The 22,211-nt window shown below is 40.9% G+C and overlaps 1 protein-coding gene across 2 annotated transcripts; it reads right to left on the bottom strand.

Moving 5' to 3' along the window:
- Positions 1 to 164: 164 nt before the first annotated feature.
- On the bottom strand, positions 165 to 20,860 carry NINJ1 (ninjurin 1). Of its 2 annotated transcripts, none has more exons than XM_055710285.1 (4): positions 20,665 to 20,860; positions 11,115 to 11,349; positions 6,165 to 6,326; positions 165 to 3,106 (listed from the first exon to the last, which is right to left on the bottom strand). In XM_055710285.1, the coding sequence occupies exons 1-3, from the start codon at positions 20,734 to 20,736 to the stop codon at positions 6,172 to 6,174; spliced, it is 462 nt and encodes a 153-aa protein (XP_055566260.1). In that variant the 5' UTR covers positions 20,737 to 20,860; the 3' UTR covers positions 165 to 3,106; positions 6,165 to 6,171. The 2 variants fall into 2 exon arrangements, with proteins under 2 accessions (XP_055566260.1, XP_055566259.1); XM_055710284.1 differs by having other exon boundaries at positions 6,176 to 6,326.
- Positions 20,861 to 22,211: the final 1,351 nt, after the last annotated feature.

Genomic DNA, 22,211 nt, shown 5'->3' with positions numbered 1-22,211 from the left:
CTTGAACGAATAATAATCATGTGATTAAATTATTTATACTTGAAGCCAACTTACAGAGGCTTTTGTCTGCTAAAAAATACATGATTTCTGAAGGCTTCAAATGCTTAAAATACAGATTGCATGTCTGAGGATGTTTTGCAAATCTTACTTAATTACAATAAAGATTATAAACCAGTATCCTTTTTATTTAAAAAAAAGACATCCAGTTGCAAGTCAAATACTGCTGATGCCCAGTACAGTCTTGTAGTCAGTTCCAGATCAGGTTTTCTTGTGTTCAGAACCGAAAGAAGAGACCAGGCTCTCTGAAGTTGCAGGTACCCCTGTGACGATGCTTCAGCCACACTTCCAGGAGCTCAGGACCCGGCAGGATTCATGGTGGTTTTTTGTTGTTGTTCGGAGCCAGGCTCTGGCAGACTTCACGTGAACAGACGCCTACCCCCTTAACACAGGTCTCCACATTCAGCTCTTGCACCCAGCAATGTGGTCAGGCTTGAAGTATTTTTTCTCTCCCTCCTGTATGTCCCAAAACCCGCGTTTTGCAAAGTCTGTTGGAATCCACAGTTGACAAGTGGTTGCCTGGTGAGCGCTGCCTACCCTGCTGCTCTGGATCCAGTTAGTTCCACAAGCCGCTGGGAGATGGGATACACAAGCCGTGGTAGTTTCCATTGGACAACAGCTTAGCAGTAAAGATGCTATAGGAACAGCTATTACATTTTTCAGGAGAAACCCACTGTAACAGCTTCTTTGCTCAAGTGACCTGAAAAATTATGGCCCAATAGAGAGGAATAAAATGGGAAAAGACATGGTATGTCTGTACTGCACCCCCCTCTGACTCCTTTCAAGTGTTTCAGTGCAAGACAAGCATGACCATGCTCATCAGAGAGATGGTAAGTAGCACAGGAATGGAAAGCTACATTCAAAATTGGGCCAAATCACCACCAAGTATAAAGATGGTAAACATCAGCAGAACCTGGGTGTTTGTTTGCATCTGCCTTTAGGGTGGTAAGGATAAGTCAAAAAGTGAGAGGATTAGCTAAGTGCCAGAAACATTTCTTCCTTTTTTTGTGTCTTGCTTAAAAAACTAGAAAGGTGCAAATCTGGCAATGAAAAATATCTAATATTAATACCCAAGTTAAAAGTAACTATCTTTCGGACAGATCATGTATTTAGGACAACACAAAGCAACTCTTTTAACACATCTAGCTTAGGTACAAATTTTCCTGTACAGAGGAGAGGCAGCCGCCTCCAGAGAGCCTCTCCACACCAAATCAGATGCGCAGACAGGCAAATATTCCAGTGAGTAAAAAGGTTACAAAGGTGGTACAGTCAAGAATCTTCTCAAAATTACTGCCCAATGTTGAGCCACAGATAAATTTCATGCTTGGAAGGCCTCTGCCTATAGTCACCTATTTTCTCCAAAAGAAAGGTTTTTCAAGGTTTTCAGTACTTGCTATCTGGCCAGTCAATTCACTACACTACAGCATCAAAACTGTGATAGCACAAGTATGATAGTCCTTCAACAATTTGCTGGTTTGTAGAAAATAAATAAGGAACGTTGTCCTGAGTATTTCATTTGGAACTTGTTCTGAGCTACGTTTAAATTAGTAAAACACGCACAATTAAAACCATCGCTTGCTAGATACTGGTTACATGTATGTTAAGTTGGAAATGAAGCAAAAAAAGACAAAAAATAAAAAAGAATGTCTATGCTCTTACTAATGACAGGAGCTTCTGATTCGTTTTCTGTTAGTTCTTACAGAACATGTAAATGAAGATAAGGTAAATCAATGGGCCTTGAGACATAACTAAAGAGATATGTGATCAATAAAAACTGTAAATGAGATGAGACACATGGAAGTCAAACTTCTATTAATATGTGCAAGGCAGCATTTACTGATTAAGAGTAAGGAAATTATCAGTTACAAATCTGCATCCACAAGTAAACACAATCTAGAAAACTAGGATTTTTCCGATTGCACGTGTGATACTTTGGAAATAAAATGACTGCAATGATTTTGTTGTCAAAATTTTTATAACCTACACCATTACTAGCAATAGTGTATTTAGAAAAAGTGTCAGTCCCTGAGCCAGCAGGTAAGAACCTAGAAGATATTTATATCTCTATCTATATATTTAAAAATAAAAATTAAAAATTAGTTATGCTTTTAGCCATAAACTCCTAAGAATAACACAATTGCAGCAATCAATCTTTGGAAGAGGGAAAAGTTATAGAGGATAAATTTCCTTCCATTTGCTACTTGAATTGCTGACAGCCGCTCTGTTCCAGTTTAGCAGCTAAAGCTCACCCTTTATCCTCTGGTTTCCCAGTTGGGCCTGGAAAAGGTAGCGCGTCTAGCAGGGTTTCCAGAAATATATCTAATGCCCAGAATACAGAGTATAGCAGTTAATAGTAAGAAACTACCAGCAGTTAGGTTCTTTGTGTATCTGCACAAAGAAGAGGTAATTTTAAGTGTGGTACAGGGCTGAAGACACAGGACAAATGAGTTACCTGTGAGCAAACCTGAGAAAAATGATCGCCCACTGCTCCTGTTGGTCTCATCTTTGCTTTAGCTAGAGTGGGAAAAAAAGAAAACGAGGCATAGCTATCTTTGCACACTGCAAAAGAAGACGGCTGCTGTGCTATGGGGTACTTTGGTTTAGTGCTAAGGGAGTGAAATAAAGGACAACGTGACTATGCCTGAACCAAAGGCCTGTCATTTTGGACCACGGCAGAAATGACAAATGGGCACAAAAACAAAAGGCACGGAAAATAGGAAGTCCTGTGAAGTGCCACCAGTTCATACTACCTTGCTTGACGGGCTTATGCCACTTCTCTGAAAAACAGTTTCTACAGAAATTGAAATGCCAATATTCCAGAAAAACAATGTCCTTGAGTTAAAAATCAAGCTTTCCTTAGATGCCAAACAGTTTCAATGTTAACACAGGGGAAAATTGTAGGTACATAAATGTGTTGGTTATTGGAAACTTGAGAAAGCTGCTCGGTACATCCAGCTTCTTCAGATTTCCGTCCACCCACTTTCCTGCCCCGTGTCCAGGTGTAACTGGCTCAAGTGCAAATGGCATCTAGAATGAATGCTTCAGGTCTCTGAAACACAAACCAAAGATATTGAGAGGTTAGTGATACAGGAATTATAGTAAATGACATTTGCCTTAAAGGGGGAATTAAGTTTTCTTTGGAAAAGTACACATAATAGTAAAGGTGAAACCAGAAAATGGTGGCTACTCCTCTCAGGGCTTTGAGGAGATTGTGGCAAGGGACTGAAAAAGACTTATTTTTCACATTACATTCAGATGACCAGGTGTTTCTAGCAAGGGCAATGCATAGAAATGAGCAAACAACCAATTTAATGTTCCAAAGCAATGAAGAACTTCCAGTCTGAGGCAAGAAGACACAGGTCTCAGACACCACATTTGGCCAGTTTATTAGTAAACTGCATGTGTGAGAGCATGAAGGCAAGATCACCCAGCCGCTGTGTCTGTACAGATGTAAACTTGCTTTAAACACTCTTTGGTCTTGATTCTACCTTAGGCTACAAAAACCAGCTACTCTTTCTCCTTTATTGAGGCACTGCAAGTTTATTAAAACTATTTCAGCAGTAGATACCAGTCATATTTATGTATGTGAACAAGTACCCTGGCTGTGTGCACAGCTATATGCAATATATGATCTACAGCTGTATGAGCTATCGACACCCACTAGGCAGAACCGTTTCAGGCTCTCATGACAGTCTCAGAGAAGTGACATGTGAACTGGTTTCTCATTTAAGATCTAGCTTTCTAAATAGGGATTCCCTGATCCTAGCCATAATTAAGCCACAAACCCCTTTGGGTTGACAATTTATGGAGAACAGAAGGAACAGTAGAGGAGAAACACCAACACCAATGCTGGGAAGAGCCCCTTCTTGCCAGACGGTGCCAGCTAAGCTGTAAGACATTGCGCAAAACCACTGAGGTTTCCATACAACTTCGCCACATATTGTGTGTGGAGGAAGCAGAAAGTAGACAAAGGCCATGAACAGGTGGGAGAAATTTGGGGGGGGGATGCACTGCACGTGTTTAAAGAGCTAATGCCCCGTTGTGTTCAGGAACCAGCCTCGCATGTCAGTGCTGTCCGGAGCGGAATTGGGATTGTAACACACAAAACAGCTGTCCTGCAAAATCCGCTAACAGCTGCAGGGCTCTTCAAAGCACTTCACTATCGTGTTCTGCTGTAGAGAAACACAGCAGTCGTGTTTGGGAAACACTGCATAAGCGGCATCTCCTAAAAGCCAGCAAGAGATCAAAAAGGGAGCAGAGCTGGCACTGGTACTGAGGAGAATCAGTAAGGCACCTCATTAGAGAACGCGGTACTAGTAGAGAAGTAACATGAAATGTGGGTGAGCTCAAACCATCCTGATAAGGCAGGGTGTGTCACACCTTCTGGATATTGGCTGATTTCTCAATATACCATTACATTAAGGCACTAACTGGCTTGGGATCAGATTGTCACCTTATCTTCCTCTCCTCTACTGAGCATACATCGGTGTGATAACCAAAAACTGCTTATCCTCTTCAGTTTTTCTTTCACTGTATCAAAAAGATGCACGACTCAGTCTGGTATACCACCTTGTCCATTATTTTAATTTCTTGATGCCTATTTCAAATTCTTGTCTCTGCCCCTGCTCCTGGCTATAGTACATGTTTTTTACTCTGAAGACAGCTAAAATTCCAGTAAACCAACATTCAGTTCTCTTAGCTTTGCCAGCACAATTCTGCGGTTATTGTTTCAGTATTGTTTGAATATCTGTTGCTGAGATGGACATTCTACCTATAATTTTGATAATATCTCAGATAATTATGTGCTCTTTACTGCTAAAATTAAATAGTTATTAATTTATTTGTAAAGATGATGGCTAGAAAATACAATAAAACTATCTTGTTTCACTGGCAGAATTTCACAGGTTTTAGTTAAAGCTGACAATTCCACCCAAACCCCCAAATAAATTAATTTAATTCTTCATCTTCCTAGTAATTTGTTGCACTGATTTCCCTGCAAGCTGTTCAGAGTCTTGATACATTTTGGTCTGGTTTCCATTCTCATTACAGATTTCTGTTGTGCCATTCATCTTCAGATTAGGAGTTTAAAGGCCTTGTTATCTTCTTTTTTATGGAGAAACTTCACCTAGAAGTTAACTTAAACCAATAACGTGACACTGGCTGCCCGTGTGGTAGCCAGTGTACCATGGTTTCCCAGGAAAGTCAAGTAATACCTTCTTCAGCAGATCTTCTGAACATGATTTGAGATTTGAAAGATAAATAGCCAGAGCAATGTTGGCACACACAGACTTAGCAGTGCTATTTTAAAGGCAGATGGTGGACTATAGCGCTTCTTGGGCTACAAGCCTACAATTTAGGTTTATCTCCTCCCAAATTGTTCATCATAACTATGACGCTATGCAGATACACATTTTCATTCCCACAATTCCTATATTTATCCTTCTGTATAAGTAAATAAAAAACTGGAAAATGCAGGTAGAACAAACAATATTGTTCTAAATGACCGCATGTATCAAGTAGAGTGATGGTGCTCATCTTTGCGGGCTAAGTCTCCCACAAAGCAAGAGCCCTGCAGTTTGGGAGGCCAGAAAAGCCCCACAATCCGCATAGGAACTGAAGGGCTCCAGTGATGTGTGGGATTACATAATGGACTTAATAGCCCTAGTTACTGGGACAAGGATTAAGCCTCCAGTGTTCATAACGGACTAGATGAAGTATACCGCAAAACTTTCTTAAAAAAAGGAGAGGCATTCAGAGGAAGCAAAACAGTATTATTTCCCTTCTTGGCTTAGTCAGCAATGAGGAAAAGGAGTGGCTGAGCCAGAAGGACCTTGTTTACCCTCCCCATGTGTGATACACACAAGGAGCCCCTGACAAAGTAAGATGCTGACATCAACTTTTGAACTCTATGTTTACAAATACACTGTTGTAACTCAGCAGTTCCTAGTAGCTTCTGCTTTTGCAGTAGTCTGAAGTAAAATCCTCTCTCTGCAAAGGCTAGAACTGTTTATATAAGCTCATGGCTGTTTGAAAGCTATGCCCTGCTATGCACCACATTCTCGTATGCTGTGCCCTACTACCTTACGGTGCAGCGAGACCACACTCACCTGGTACTTACTGTCTTGATGCTGGCTCAGCAACTGGCTTCTGCACTCCAAAGGCAGTGATAAAAATATTCACAACTACTATAATGAATACTAGTCCAGTTGCAAGGTTGTTGAGGAAATCCAGCTTTCCATGTTTTGCCGGGTTGTTAAGGTCATATTTTACTTCAAAGATAAATGGAAAAAAAATTTAAATTACATGTATATTTCAAAATCCAGAATAAAACTTCACTACTCATATAGTTCAAGAATTTCTCTTACATGGAGCTATTTGCATCAGTCATACTTAAAAGGGAAGTAAGATTCTGCAGCGTCAGTAAAAGCGCTAAGGAGATCTTAAACCACAAAGAGCCTATTAGCTTCCAGTAATTAGCATCTAATCTCTGTGGGTGCAGATGATAAGTAATGGATACACAAACGTTACCAGAAACCTTCTGAGTTCTTGATCTTTTGAAAACAGTTTTGTTGCAGACTTTAAGCATTTAAAAAAATATTTCAGTCTTGAACACACGAAGCTTGAAGCCCTGACAGGATGGAATGCAGTTAAATTTCTACAGTTAAAAGGCTACAGGTTCTTTGCAGACAGCCACATTGCTTCACCAGCGCTGGATATTTTTTGTACTGGTGCCTTTCCTTTCCCAGCTGTACTCCCTGTTTTTGCAGGGATTCTGGTTTTAGAAAGCAAGGGCATTATATCTGCTAAACAGAGGAAGACTTCAAAGCAGTGTAGCTGCAGCCCTTCTTACAGAGAGCATCAGCTATGTAAACATTTTCTTTCGTTTCTTGCAGTTGTTCCTTGGTTGAACTACTAATGGGAGTGAGGGAGGAACACACAAGGGAGATAGTAGTAATTTAGTTTAAGCTTTGATTCCAGGCCTTGTGAAAACATATACATCAGTTACAATGGACTGATAATAGACTTGATGATAGACTGAAGCATGTGCTTACATAGGACAGTAAGAAGTCTGCGGCACTTGTCTGGCATCATGCAGAAACCCAAGATTTTCCTTTGTTTGTTCTCCTGCAACAAGAGCTCTGCAACTCTGTCTGAGTGCTAAATTTCTTTGATGCTGGTGGGATGAGTGCTTATGACTTCTGGAGCGTGTTTTGAGAATGGTTTTTGTCTGTTAAGACTCCTAGTTCTTAAATGCATAGATCACTGGAGCTTGTGTCTGCATGTACAGGACATGTGGGAGAAAGTTTTTACCTGACAAGTTTATATAGCAACATAAACAAACAACTTGGAGGTTCTTCTGATAGGCACATACATCGATGTGTAGTTTAAGACTCTACTACATGAGACAAACTTTGTTGTTTGCTTTTAACATAATGACCCTGTCAACACTGCAGAACTTGACCACAGAACCAAGACTCGCTCGCTTGCTGAAGCAGTTAAGCAGAAGTGGTGGCAAACACTCTTGTGATGCTGAAGTATTAAAAGCCAGGTTCACTTGGTGTCCCTAATCAGGAAGACTAACGCTGTTTTGATTTCAAGGAATTCTGGGCCCCTGCTCGAGTTCTGCTTGCTAAAGCAGTGCAGTGAAACATCACAGGCCAGTCAAAGCACTGAAGAACAGTGTGGGGGAACTATCTGAGAAGCATAAGCTACTGCACACCTGTGTAGCCGTGACATAATTTAAGCTCAGCAGTACTTAACCCTGAAAATGAGTATATACATGTCTGTAAAGCATCTGGAGCTACACAGCTGTTTGCATACCAGCAGTACCTGGAAGGACTCTAGTACTGTCATGTGAATGAAGAAAAATAAACAAAATGGAATAATTAATCCTTAAGTATGGAAGAAAAGCATTTCAGACACTTGGTTTAAAACAGAAAAGGCAATAATGGCCTAATGTGTCTTGTGAGTTAAAAAAACATATGCTTAGAGGACGACTGACACTTTCAGAGTTGTCCCTTTGTCCAAATAAGGTCAGAGAAGCCAAGTATTGCTTGTCAGTTCAGGCGGTGCTCTAAATTTTGAAGTAGAATTGCAGTAATCCTATCTTTGTGATTATAGTACTTAAGATGAGGGTGTTTGTGAAAATGCTCTTAAGAACAGTTACTCTTTAAGTATTTTATTATAGTGGGATTAGATTACTATGATTTCATGCCACTTAAACTATTTCAAGACATTCTTTGCTTTTTTTCCAAAAAGTTAAGATGATCAAATCACTTTCAAGGACAAGTTTGCTGAACATTTTTCCAAATGCTTTTGTGAAAGGCTCTTTTGAAGGAGAAAGAGCTTTTAATCCATAGTAGAGAACTGGGAGAACTGGTAGCTCCTGGGCATAAAACTCTTATCTCAGGGAAAGAAACTGGATGGTTGCATTTCTGTTTGGACTTGTGAAAGCTTGAAAGAAGCAGAATTTTGTGGGTGCACAGAAAGGCAAACTGTTCCTGCAGGCCAAAACTAGCAAACACACATCATAAAAACCAACTTCTCGCTGTGATGACAGCGTCTTTGTACGTTCATACCCCATTTCCTGTCTTCAAAACTCTTGACCTCAGCACGACAGGACAGCATTGCCTCCCTATAAGCCGAGGCTTTGTCACCCTCGGCACGCCAAACCTACAGCCACTGCTGACTGCACAGCACAGGCCGAACCGCTGATGAATCTCACTGTTCGCTAAGCGGTCTGTGACCTCTGCCTCAGCCAGCTTTGGGCTTCTGGGTACTCTCTTTACTCTCAATGGGACAAAGATAAAAATTAGAGATGGAAACCACTTTGGCAACACCGGGCAGAACCAAGCATTAAAAAGCAATGTCTCAGCATATCTGAGAAATTATTGCCCAACAGAAATCAGGAAACTTATTTACAGCCTCACAGCCTGTTTAACTAAAACAACCACCAGGGAGATGCCTTCAAGCAACATATCAGCGTTTTGCTGATTTTCTCATAACTCTTTTTCTCACTTTCCCTAGTATTATCAGGTTGATTTTTTCCATTTCCTTTCTGGAATCTCCTCCAAGCCAGGACCTGGATTTTGCTCTTGTACCAACTCTACCAAATGCAGAGACAGCTGTATTCTTTTGTAAGGAAGAAAAAAGCTACATCAGCTGCTTAGTAATATTACAAGCCTTATGTATCCTGGATTCCTAGGGACTTCCTCCTTGAAGAGAAAGTTGTTTTTTTGATTGTGCTACAAAATAGAACACTGAAAGACTAACAGAGATTACAAAGGTAGTACCTATAATTTAGTAAATGCCGTGTGCAAATTCTGGCTACCACCCTCAAGGCTTTACATTTACGGTAGACTTAAGATCTGTCATATAGTAACATTAAAGGGAAAGATCTGAAAAATGTTACAAGAATAAATGATCCGATATCACTAGCAAAAGAAGCGATCCATAGCTGGTTCCTACCAGTGAAGGTGTTTACTGCAGTGAGTAACGGGGTTCAACTGGTGTTGAAACCTAAACATTTCATTGATTTCCACAGGTATCTTTGACAGACTCTCCAAAGTTACAGTCTAGGGTTTTGGGTGCTGCTAATGAATGTCACATGCTTTCAGCAACATTGTGAAGTGCCCCTGGATTCTTTTTGCATTTTGCCTTGCAAAAGCATGGGGGAAAATATCACAGTAGGTTAAGATAGCAAAGAGAAGTATTGAAGACTTCTTTAAGGTCAAAATAGAAAACTCAGATTTCCAGAAGTGTGTTGTGGAGTTTTAGTTGGGCTTTTCTGGGTAATTCATGCTCACTTAGTGATGACATAGTTTTAGAAATGAGCCTGGTTCTACAGCTACTTAGATTAATATTCTGCTTTACAGAATAAGGCAGGGTGTATAGGACATACATATGCTACTAATTGAGCATTACTAACTTAAAATACCTAATTTTTAGTGATAAGTACTGATTCTTGTGCCTCACAGCATCATACCTTCTAATACTGAACAGTGGAACCTCTATTTTTGAGAACAACAAAGATGCTGCATTGAATTTCTAGGAATCTGAAGGTCAAACAAATAAGACGGAAAGGGGAGAGCAGGGAAGGCACAGAGCAGGGAACTACTCCTACAGCTGTCTCATTACCTGTGTCCAAAGCAGGTACTAACACAACTCCTATCTGAATTCATTCTCTTGAAATGATTTCTAGCATATGTTAAAGGCATTGCATCACATTTCTTCCGTAGAAGGTAGAAAATGTTTCCCTAGTGATAAGCAGAATTCAAAATAGTCTGTCTGAAGTCCCAGGATGCTACTCAGACTGTGTTTTCATATTATATGCAATTTCAAATTTTTTGACTGAAGTCATATTATGTGGATAATAGATATCGTGAAATCTTGCTCCAAGTAGCTTATTTTTCTTTTTAACTTTAATTTCAGCTCAACACAGGTTTAAAAATTAACAATAACAAGACCATTTCTACCATTCCCCATTTAGAGATTTAGGATGCTTTGAATAATTTTTCTACATTTAAAACTAAGGTGGTTTTTTTTTCTTCATTATTCAAACCTTTGATTGCAGAAACACCAACAAACTGAAGACAATACACTACACCAACATGAAGATGAACATTTCAACTTCCACTTCTGGGTTTTTTTTATGGTCACAGTATTTTCTTATAAATATAATACATTTTGGTCATAAGATTAAGTAACAGGTCTTGCCAGAAACAGTATTATGAAACTGGGCAGGCTGCATGATCCTAGCTAGTCTATTAATGTTTCTTTTACAGTATTTCATAATGTTCCTTCCTCCTCAGACCTTCTGAAAAGAAAAATATTCATACTCTGGGCAAATGCATACGAGGAAGTGGATCAAAATTGAAGATGCCACATAAAGCCGCCCTTGCTCCTTTTGTTACAATATTTCTCTGGTCTTAGGAGAAAACTTCAAGACTTACAAACATAATAGCTTTTTAAAAATAAATGGGGACCCTATATACCATCTTAGAGGTTGCACCCTGTAAGAAAAATACGTGTCAATGGTTCTCACTGTTGCTACATACCAAGGAATATCAGGAGCACTCCCACCATAACTTGCAGTGTGAGCGACAGGCTGATAAGAACAATAAGTGGGATGTAGAAGGAAAAAGAAGGTCCTTGCTCCATCACGGCCTTCAGCTGGGATGCATTGGCCATCAGCAGGGCAATGTCCAACATGCTTTCTGCAGCGCTCTTCTTATTTGCATAGTGGTTTATATTCATGGGTCCATTCCTCTGAAACCACTGTGATGTTCTTTGCTAAAATTGGGAAAGAGAAAGAAGATTATTCACATCTCTTTTAATTGGTGTAGTGAGCAAGAGATCTCTTGGCCCATCAACTGATTTCTGTGATCATAATGAGTAATAGCAGTACTGAGACTATCCGTGCATCTTTTTCACAGTTACCACTGTCCTCCATCTGACAAGAGAGCAGCAAATACTGTCTGCACTGCATTTTGGCAGATACACTTTTTCCAACTTGTAGGATCAGTCTACACAGTCAGTATGCTTCTACCCTGGGAAAAGGAAAAATTGAAAAAGCTGAAAAGTTGCACTGAGAAAAGTTGGAGGGAAAAAACACTGTAAAACAATCAAGCAAACAACAGACTGTTGTAACTAATATACTCTTAAAGCTATACTTAAAAATACAAATATTTATTAAATACACCCTCTACCATGTCACATCTATGTAGTTGCTTAATTACTCATGAGCCTTATTTTGAGGATTTATGTGGAAGGTGGCAAGTGTATGAGCTTTGCTTGACTTCTTTTCCTGCTGTTTCTTACTCTGCCATGCCACTGTCCGGGTCCATCCATCCAGAGTGAACTGTTTTTCCACTTAAGTATCATATGATCTGAGGTTGTCAAGTACTGCTCAATTAAAAGGGAAACTTTTTTTCCCATTTTCACATCAGGAGGTGTTGGTCGTTTTTTTTTAACTCCCCTGCAAACAAACAGAAAAATTAAAAACATCTGCAGGGCAAACTAAAGCTAGTTAACCTGGTGGGATGAATAAAATGGGAATTTCCTGAAGATAACTCATGTGACCCGACTTGAAATTTGACAGCTTGTCTCTCAGAGGTGCCTATTTCTCTACTGATTACATGCAGTTTAGGGTATCTAGGTTAGACTGACACCTAACTCCACGAAGAAAGAGTAGATATCCCTTTTTTTGGCAGTCTCTGAACAGTTAGGAACTTCATTCTCACTGCTCTTACTTCTAGACTTTATTTTCAAAAATAATAGACAAATATATTAAGAGAAGCTTATTCTGACATCTTTAAACTTGCTTCTTAGAGACTTCTTTACCACACAAATGTGTTTCTGCTTGCCAGAAAATACTGTGAAAAACAGTCTTGCCTTGAAGGTTAGGTCAAATGCAGAAAACGCCCTCTCATTTCTCTCTTCAGCAGCACTAATAACTATCAGATTTCCAACTCCAAAGCAGGTTTGCCCTATCCAGACCTAAGAGTGCCCTTTTAAATAGGACAGATATTGATGCATACAGCAAACACATTGCCAGTTTTTCCAGGGCATTCAAACACCAAACTTGACCTATTTTCACCAGACATGTTGTAATCAACCACGGCCTAAATATTTTACTGAGTGAAAAATGTCATGGGGCAGCAGCAGACTTTTTTTTCTGTGAAGAGAAGGAAGCCATGTAATTGTAGCTTCACACAGACAGCTTCTTTACTGACACCAAGCTCCTGAGAAGAAAATGGCTCTGAGGTAGATACTGACTTCAGTCAGGAAGAAATGGACACTCATTTGGTTTTGTCTGTATCCTACTATCTAAAAATGCAATTTGACTGGGGAACCTGTCCCACATTTGTCACCTCATCTCTCCCCGAGGAGAGCCTCCCCTTCCCACTCCCCTGCCCCATTAAACCACTACAGCATTTGGATGCTTCAGAAAAAATACCGTAATTCTAGTTTACCATCCACCAGAAACACTGAACCAGGTGTGGATGTTCATTTCCTTATGGAAAGCAGCATGGAATATGTGCTGGCAGTACTAAGCAGAAAAATCCAGACTAATGTTTTTCACCATTTATTGTACAGTAAAAAGCCAAACACACACATTTAGCTCTTGGCTACCTAATTCTAGCAGTGTAAGAGGGGATGGGGAACTATGTGTGTAATAGAAGGATTCAATTTCTGGGCATGAATTTAAAAGCAACTCCTCGCAGTAGACTGTAGAAATAATACAGTCTACTTTGTCACAAGCTCATAACAAAGGAAGTTTTTTCCTACTAGGAAACTCCTCCCTGTGAAAACCACAAAAAATTCTTTGAAATATCTACTGGGTCTATGAAGCTGCAAGTATGTAACACAGGCAAAAACTACATGGGGAGCTGTGACTCCGTTCTTAATCCTTACAGAAGGGGACTGCAGTGAAAACATGATGCCTGGTGACTGGTTTCTTTGTTTTCACTTGATGTAGGAATGTGATCATGTTTGACATGGGTTTACTTTTTTTTTTTTTTTTAACTATACAAAAAGAGTAAATAACCTGGGCTACATCTTCCTTTCAGTTACATCTGTGACTACGTGATATAAGACAGTTTCTACATAAACAACAGAACACAATGTTTTCTTTTTCCTGGGGAAACATACTTTCAGGAGCTTGCTGTTTGCTAATCTTCTGTATAGGCAAGTTGCAGGTGGAAATAGCAGGCGATGGCAATTGAACTGCAGTGGAAGCAAAGGTTTTGAGTCACTTAACTCCAACAAATGGAGAAGTATTCTCAAAGTAGGGTGCTGCTAAGGCAAAACTTTTTATTCTTGGAATGAAAACTCAGCTGTTTACTATGTTTAGATTCTAAAAAATGGCATTTTACTCTGTTAAGAGGCTTTCAGCCGCCGCTTCTGAAAGCGGACCAGCTCAGAACTGGAACTTGGCATACGGAGAACTGAGATGTCTGTTCTACTGTACAGAGCTTCTTCTCAGCCTGTGATCTTGCCTTCTGCTAAGAAAAAGGATCTGTAATCATGAAAGCCCCAGAAACAATAATTTCCCATCTCCTGATTAAGAAATGGAACCTCCTGACTCATGCTGGAAAACCATTAAAAAAAAAGCCAATTAGCCTTGCCTTCTGGAAGAAAGTTGAAGGCAACTGCCAAAAGTATTTGAAACAAACAGTCAGTACCATGGCGGCAATTTTTCAGATCAGACTACAAGTTACACAGCAGTATGTAGACAGGCAATGAAAGAAAAGCTGTTGCCTTAACCTCAGGATGAGTCATGTACAACAGAAATTATATGGGAACTTTTTTATGTGGCTTTATGGTTTGAGGGAGATTGCAAGCATGTAGCAACACATGCAGCCTGCAGCACCAAGCACTTACTGTGCTGTTACCCACCCGCAGGGCTGCAGAGAGGGAAAATTCGGAGATTTTCTAGGATGCCTGTAAAGTAAGGCTTTTCCTGCAGGTGTCACTTGGCAAGAGAAGGGTATGTATTCCACATGACCTGCTTCAGTCTCAATGTAATCAAAACACCTCATTACACACTTTCAATATTCTAATTACCTGGTATAGACAAGCTGATCCCTTCAGTTGGTGTCACCAAATGAGTCTGAGGAAAAACAGCATCTGCGTTCACACGTGTGTGCTTAAGAGCCAGGTGTAGCTAGAACTTCTGTCTTCCTTCCCCTGTCATTGAACAGCCTGCCCTCAGGTCTCCTATTGCCTGCAAAGCATCAACGTCTGAGCAGAACAACCCACCGTGCTAGTCTACACACGGTTATAAAAAAAGAGAGGAGTGAAAAGCCTCCCCATCTTGCTCCATCTGTGACTGGAAGAATCCCTCGTGGAAGAGCTTATTTTCACATTCACACAACGCTGTCCCCACAGACAGTACCACTCCACGTCTCTACACAGCAGCAGGGTCTGTCTGCTTGCCCAGAGCACTGCAGCTTGCCAAGATAAAGCTAAGATGCTGCATGAGAAGCTGGCACTTTTTTGCTTTTCCAAGACCAAACCTTCCCACCAGGACTGAATGGTATTGGATACAGTGTCTTACTGTGTTGGTACAGACTTTGCTGCTGCTTCGCTTCACTCATTTCAACAGTACACTCAGAGGAACTGAGTCCCTTCAAAATACAGAAAAGATTTATTCATTACATCATAAAAAAAACAAATAAAAGTGGCACTGAGGCAAATGTCCTTATATGCTGAGTTCCATGGATCACCTTGTGATTCAACAGGAAGGAAACAGCACTGAAAATGGAAACATTTGAAAACAAATAATAAAGTATCTTTGCTAAATACAATAACTTGTTATACTAAGGATTTCTGCCTCTATTACAGCATTAAATCGCTACTTGCAAAAAATCTTATGATTTGTTTGTTTAATAGAGTATTTATCACAGTAGTGACTGCTGAAGTAGTCAAATTAATGTGCTGGAGGTCTGACAAAAAAAAAAAAAAAAAATAAGGAAAGCCCAAAAGTAAATCTTTTTTTTCTCTTGTCCAAGTTGACCCGAATTTCCCAAAACGTACTGGTTACTCTGTGTGGAGAAGACTGATGGAGTTTTTGACATGCCAGCCATATGTAATCCACAAAGAAAAAAAAAAAGTGAAACCACCTATTTTGCATTTGTATTTAGAACTTAGTTATGTTTGTTTCTGTCACTCTGCCCTATGAATGCAGGAGGAAAGAAATCATATGGATTTTGAGTGCAAGTTCTCAGGATTCATTCTTTCTTTTGGTATGTTCCTAGGTACTTTAGTCAATTTCTTAAACATCTCCCCCCATATATATGTTCCCCTGAAGAGACTGTTTTAATAAAACCTAAAAAAAAAAAAAAAAACCCTTAAAAAAACCCTGCCAAAACAAAAGCCCCACAAAAAATGTAAAAGGCAAATATTGCCTGAACCACTAGGACCTTGAAATTTCCACGTTAAAGAGTCAGATCTGTTATGAACACTGAATTCACTGTTCTCGTAATGAGGTTAACAGATACTTGCAGTAGTACAAGACTGGTTACTGTTTTCTTCCTAAAACCCACTAGACAACCAGTATTTTGCAGCCAGCAAGGTGAACTTCTAATGTCTAAAATGAGTATTTAGAACCAGTAACTGCAAAATATAAGCCAGAAGTACAGCCTGGGTCACTTTAGTTTTAATTTGCAATTTGTAATTGCAGCTACTTAATATCAGCTGGGACCCAGAGCTTGATGTGTTTTTGCACATCAGGCCCAGAGTCTCATATCTGGGTTCTGGGAACTTACAAATACATATTTTACTATTGGCACAGTATTACCACAAAGTACTTTCATGGTATTCTAATTTTAAATCATCATGCAGTACAATGTCTTTATTAAATACAGGAGACCCACAATTTTGTATGGGATAATTGGGAAAATAATGCTGATTAATATTTCCATATTCCAAACTGTGCTTCTGATTAATAACAGAAGGTTCTTCACCTTCAATTACATTTACTCTGAAATACACTCACTCATCATAGTCTTTGGCTTGCTCTAATCTACATACAGTTTTCTTTCTATTTTAGGTTAGTGATTACTGCAATTTTATGGCAGCTTTTAGACACTTAACAGCAAAACAACTCTGATTCAAAACAAGATCCAAAGACCTTGTTGGCTGATATGAGCTCTGAGTTTGTAATGTTATGGAGCAAGCTTCCTTAAATTCTGTTGCTTAGGGGCAGCCCTAATTTTAAAATAATGGAAGCTTGCTATGTAATAATGAGGCTGTGTAAACAGAAGGTTTAGTCATACTGATCTTACAGTGGACTGTTCTTTACTGTGGTTTGCAATAGTCTTTCTAATCAAAACTGTTAAAAAAGATGCTAAAAAGCCCTTTTGTTTAAAAAAAATATTTTTTTTAATTTTTTGAAGTATTCACCTTTAAGAAAAATACTGGATGCCAAACTTTTCCAGGTCTTTTATTGGTAATTTTATATTAAGGGAAAATTTCAGTTATTTCAGAAAAAAGAGAAGGATCAGATATAAAAGGAATAATACAGGACTAAAACGGAACATAATTTCAGAACTTATTTTTTTCTAAGATCATCCCTACAGTTACAGAATTGAACTACTAACTTTAAACAATTATTTAATTATCCTTGCAGATGTGGAATTTCTGTCCATGTGTCCATCACCTACATACTGAAAATGGGCCATATGTGGCCACTCTGAAATTGGACTTCCCCTTTGTCACAGAAATCTTGCAGATCTAAAAATATAGGGAAAATATTCTAAAAAGAAAAGAAATATTCTTCCAACAAAAATATTTTAAGCTATATCAGTTATGTAATAGATGATTAGATCCTTTTTCCACCTCCTCAGAAGGCGTTATTTCTTCTCCCCCAATAAAACATCAGATCACTTGTTCAGCTTAGCACTGACTCAGAAAAATCCCTACATCTAGACTGAATCATCAGTTATATTTCCTGTAGGAATTTCAGGGGGTGGTGAGGGGTTGGAGGGGGGGATTCTGTCTACCCAAGTACCAATCTAGGTTAACACTAACTAGCTTTTGAAACTTCCGCAATCACATCTTGAGACAGTATGGTTACAGGCAATTAAAAAAAAAAAAAAAAGATAAAAGCTCAGCCTGTGTTCTTATTTCATAGACAGCATCAATTTTCAAGCATCTTTAAAAGCTTATACTTAAGAAGAGTAATTTCCTATACAGATAGACAGAAAATACAAGTATAATGACATTAGGGGAAAAAAAAAAATAACCACGCTGATTCCCGAGTGCTAAAAAGTTCGTATGAAAAAAAGGAACAAGTACAGTCACGTTAGCGCAGAACAGAGCACTGTTCTCCTAAAGTTATACTGGTTCCAAGACGAAGTTAAAATATTTTTACTCATTAAATGACTTAAAAATAATCAGCACACCTGGCAAGTAACTTTGTGAAACTAAGTAATAACTTAAAACTTGTTTGTACAGCTATTTAGATAGAAGCTTTCTCCTGTATGTTTTTGGTGGTGGGTTGGTTGTTTTTTTTCTGTCTTGCATTACTACTGCTGATTCCAGTGATTTGGTTTTATAATATTTTTCACAACTGGACTGTGGGCTGCCTATTTTGTGTTGTTAAAGGACTGTTCGTTTATTCTAGCTACTTAAAAAACAAGCGAACAAAAACTTACCACCAATAATTTCAATATTTGAAGTATATAAAATACTCCAAATTCAATATAAGTAATGCTTATATATAATATACATTATATAAAGTAAAATAATTTCAAGTTCCTACAGGTTTGAAGTTTGTTATTTGCAGTATGGCGCCAAGAAACCGCCATGTCCCAAAATTACATATGAATTAATATACAATATTGAATACATTTTTAGTAATAACATGACTATAATAGAGGCCAACTGTTCCAGAGCTGTTCTTTTCTACTATTCAATCCTTTTTCACCTTTTTTATAGTTCTTAACTCTTCCAACTAGTATTTCCTGTTACCTTGAAACATTAAACTAGATTTTACAACACAGTGAATCTAGACTGTTCCCATATGGATCATCAACAAGGAAAGCAAAAAGAAGAAGATGGAAAAACAGTTACTATCTGTATTTGTATGAACAGATCCCTTGCAGACATGGCCAGACACTTTTGCCAAGTGCAATTATTCACATTAGTTACTGACATGTGACATGCCAACCCAGTATTAGAGGCAAGGAATTTCTTGCTTCTAAAAGCTTGACAGCTGCTAAAAAAACTATCCAAATTAATGATGGACTTAAAATAAACCACATTAAAACACTGTGTGACCACTCACTCAGAATTACAGCGGGCTCAACTAGCCTTTTTTTAATTCATGTGCTTTGAATGCTTCGAAGGGAAGACTACTATACCTGCATTTCATGTCAGCTCTTCTGTACGAGAGGGCAGCAGTTTATAGCTGAAGATGTGCAAGAGAATCTATTTTGAGGAGAGGGTAGATGCTAGGATAAGGTGGTAAGCAAAGGAGGGTGGTCCAAGTTGCAATGCCTGTGAGCGTTCCTAAAAGCCACTTACGCCCTTTTGATTCCAACAGCAAAGACTTAAGCACCTGCAGATTTGTGGCCTCTCCATGTCTAGCTGGCTGCTGAGTTGGGCCATTCCTTTGTTTGTGTGAATTGGGAACTTGGTCAGATTTTTTTTAAGGAATCGCCTATTCAGATTGTTTTTTAGGAAATCTGTCCCCATCTGTTTCACCTTGCATATACTTTTTGTGTGTGTGAGAATTTTTTTTAAGGTGTCTGTAAAGGTCTCTGAAGTGCTACTATATACATAAAATGCAATATAATATTTTATCTTGCTGCTTATTTTTTAAATGGCACTCACATAGAACTTGCAGTTTCTATGGAGAAGATTAACGAAATGATGACTGCTTGCAACTTTAGATGAAGTAAAACAGGAAAGTTGCAGAAAAATTCCTGGACCAGACAAAATTAAAAAAGATAAATTCCCATGACTAGTACTTCTGATGCAATCACAAGTGTATTAATAAAAAAAGAAAATTGCCAAGAAGTCAGTGGCTTAAAAGAAACCCCTTCAGGCCACCAGTTTGACCTAACTCTCCCAGCCTTCGTTCTCTTTAGGTACTTTCCACAATTTCCTAACACCAGATATATTTTTTTCTTGGTATGATATTCATGACTACAAGGGTTTGACAAGGAGGAAGGACTGATCTCCTACGCAACCAGTCCAGTCTCCCTGTAACCAGAAAGTTTTCCCAGTGATGTAGAAGGTGGTTTTGTATGACTGTTTCTATGTGGCAAAAGTTTTAGACTGGCATAAGAGCTGCTTTTTAGAGTTCAGATCTTTACAAAAGAACATCAAAGAAGCTTTTCAGATAAGTGGCATGCCTGGAAACCATCTTTTATGTGTAAGCAGAATCTGGGATGGTATGCTTCTAAGTGAAGACCTGTGGTCATGTTTTGACTACGTGGAGCGGTAAAAAGCTGGATATTTCTCTTCTTGGCTTTATTTGGATTACTGTATGGAAAAAAAAAAAAAAGCCACCAAAATATCATACAGGCCCAACCCTTTACATAAATCCTCCTAGGTTTGTACTCACTTATCCCCGTGCAGGTATCCCTGAGTCACTTTTCCATCCCCTCCCAAGCCACCTGGGTGGAAAAGCCCTGTCGGGCTGGCGCTGCCCCGGGCGGGGGTTCGGGGGACCCTCCAGCTGCGCGGGGAAGCGAAGGGCTCACCGTGCCCCGGCCAGCCAAGGGCTCCCCTCGGGCCCCGCGGGCACTCGCCCATCTCTGGAGCGGGACCGGGCGGGATGCCGCGGCCGCGCCCTGCCAAGTGCTGGATTCATGGCGGGCGCGTAGGGAACAAGCAATCCCGGAGAAGGTGCGGGCGGCGGAGCGGCGCGACCCGCACACCGCGCCTCTCCGCGGCAGCCCCGCCCGGCGCCGCGGAGCGCTCCACGGGGACCCTGGGCCGCCCCCGAGCCCTCGACGCGGCTGCGGTACCCGCCGCTTCCCCGGCCCTCGTCCCGCCGGGCCCGCCACCGCCCCCGGAGCCCCGGCGGACGGGCCCGCTCCCACCCCCCGCCGGCGGGAACCGGCCCCGGCCTGGCCCCGCCCCGGCCCCTACCCGCTCGGCAACCGCCGGCTCCGCGCCCTCCGCCTGCCCGTTGAGCTCGTAGGTCTCGCTGCCGGAGTCCATCGCGCCGCAGCAGAGGCCACCGCCGGCTCGCAGCAGCCCGGCTGTCCGCGGGGAGCCCCTTTCTGCCGGCCCGGCGGGGCGGCCCCGGACCGCGGCCGCCGTCCCCTCAGCCACGGGCCCGTCCCCTCAGCCACGGGCCCGCCCCTCTCCCAAGGGCCCGCCCCTCTCCCAAAGGCCCGCCCCCTCCCCAAGGGCCCGCCCCCTCCCCAAGGGCCCGCCCCCCCCCGGCCCGGGCCGCCGCTCCGGCCTCTCCGCTGCGCGTTGTCGCCCGCGTGTCGCTGTGCTCGGGGGTGCGGAACTGCTCATCCATCAGCTTTCGCCTCATAAAAACCCCTTGACACAGTGCACGCTGCAAGCTACTGTCTTCACAAATGGCACAGATAAATAAACATTTATTTAATTAGACCTCATAGGAAATCCTCATCTGCCTTGATTCCTAGTGGCCTCTCTGTAGTAGAGGACTAGAAAACACTGAATCAGACTGAGAAATTAATTTTCTTAATACAGTCCATACAAAATGAAAGAAACGTGTTACAAGAGCAAAGATGTGTTTGTGTCTTTTGTCCTTATGCCGAGGAGAGGATGCAGTTGGAGGGGAATGATGTTTTGTACAACTGTTTCTATGCGGCAAGAGTTTTCAACTGGAATAAGAGCTGCTCTTTAGAGTTTAGATCTTTACAAAACAACATGAAAGAAGCTCTTTTACCCATCTGGCTTTTCAAATAAGTGGCATGCCTGGAAACCATCCTTCGTGTGCAAGCGGAACCTGGGATGAAATGCTTCCCAGTGAAGACCTGTGGTCATGTTTTGACTACATGGAGTAGTAAAAAGCTGGATATTTCTCTTCTTGGTTTTATTTGGATTACTGTATGGAAAAAAAAGAACCAACCCAACAAAATACATACAGGTCCAACCCTTTAAATAAATCCTCCTAGGTTTTGTACTCACTTCTCCGCGTGCAGGTATCCCTGAATTAAAGGTTTGTTGGGCTGCTCAGGAGCAGTGCCACCCGAGCCCGAGCCCACCGTGGCTGCGCAGGTGGCAATGCCACAGCACCAGCTCGGGCGGTGGCACGGCTTGATGGGGGGGGGGGGGGGGGGGCACAACTGCTGTGTGAGAGGGCAGGCACAATGAAGTGACATCCTGAAGCAGGGCTATAAACCACTCTATGTTCTCAGTTCTTAAGTCCAAGCTTGAAAAAACACAATGCTTTCCTCGGGTTTTGGATTTGTAGTAGCTGAACTTCAGTAATGCACTCAACTAGTCTGGCTTTTATTGGACACGTTACCGGTTAAATTAACAGTCATTAAATATACTTGGACCATAATTGCTGTGGTGGTTGGACCCCAAGAAAAGCTGGTCAGAATGACAGGATCATTGAATGCTTTGGGTTGGAAGGGACCCTAAAGCCCACCCAGTTCCCCCCCTCCCTGCCATGGACAGGGACACCCCCCCCCAGCCCAGGCTGCTCCCAG

Source organism: Falco cherrug, chromosome 4 (assembly GCF_023634085.1).
Source record: "Falco cherrug isolate bFalChe1 chromosome 4, bFalChe1.pri, whole genome shotgun sequence".
In the NCBI taxonomy this organism is placed as follows: Eukaryota; Metazoa; Chordata; class Aves; order Falconiformes; family Falconidae; genus Falco; species Falco cherrug.
Note: the sequence above shows the minus strand (reverse complement) of the source record. Positions and strands in the feature narration are given on the sequence as shown.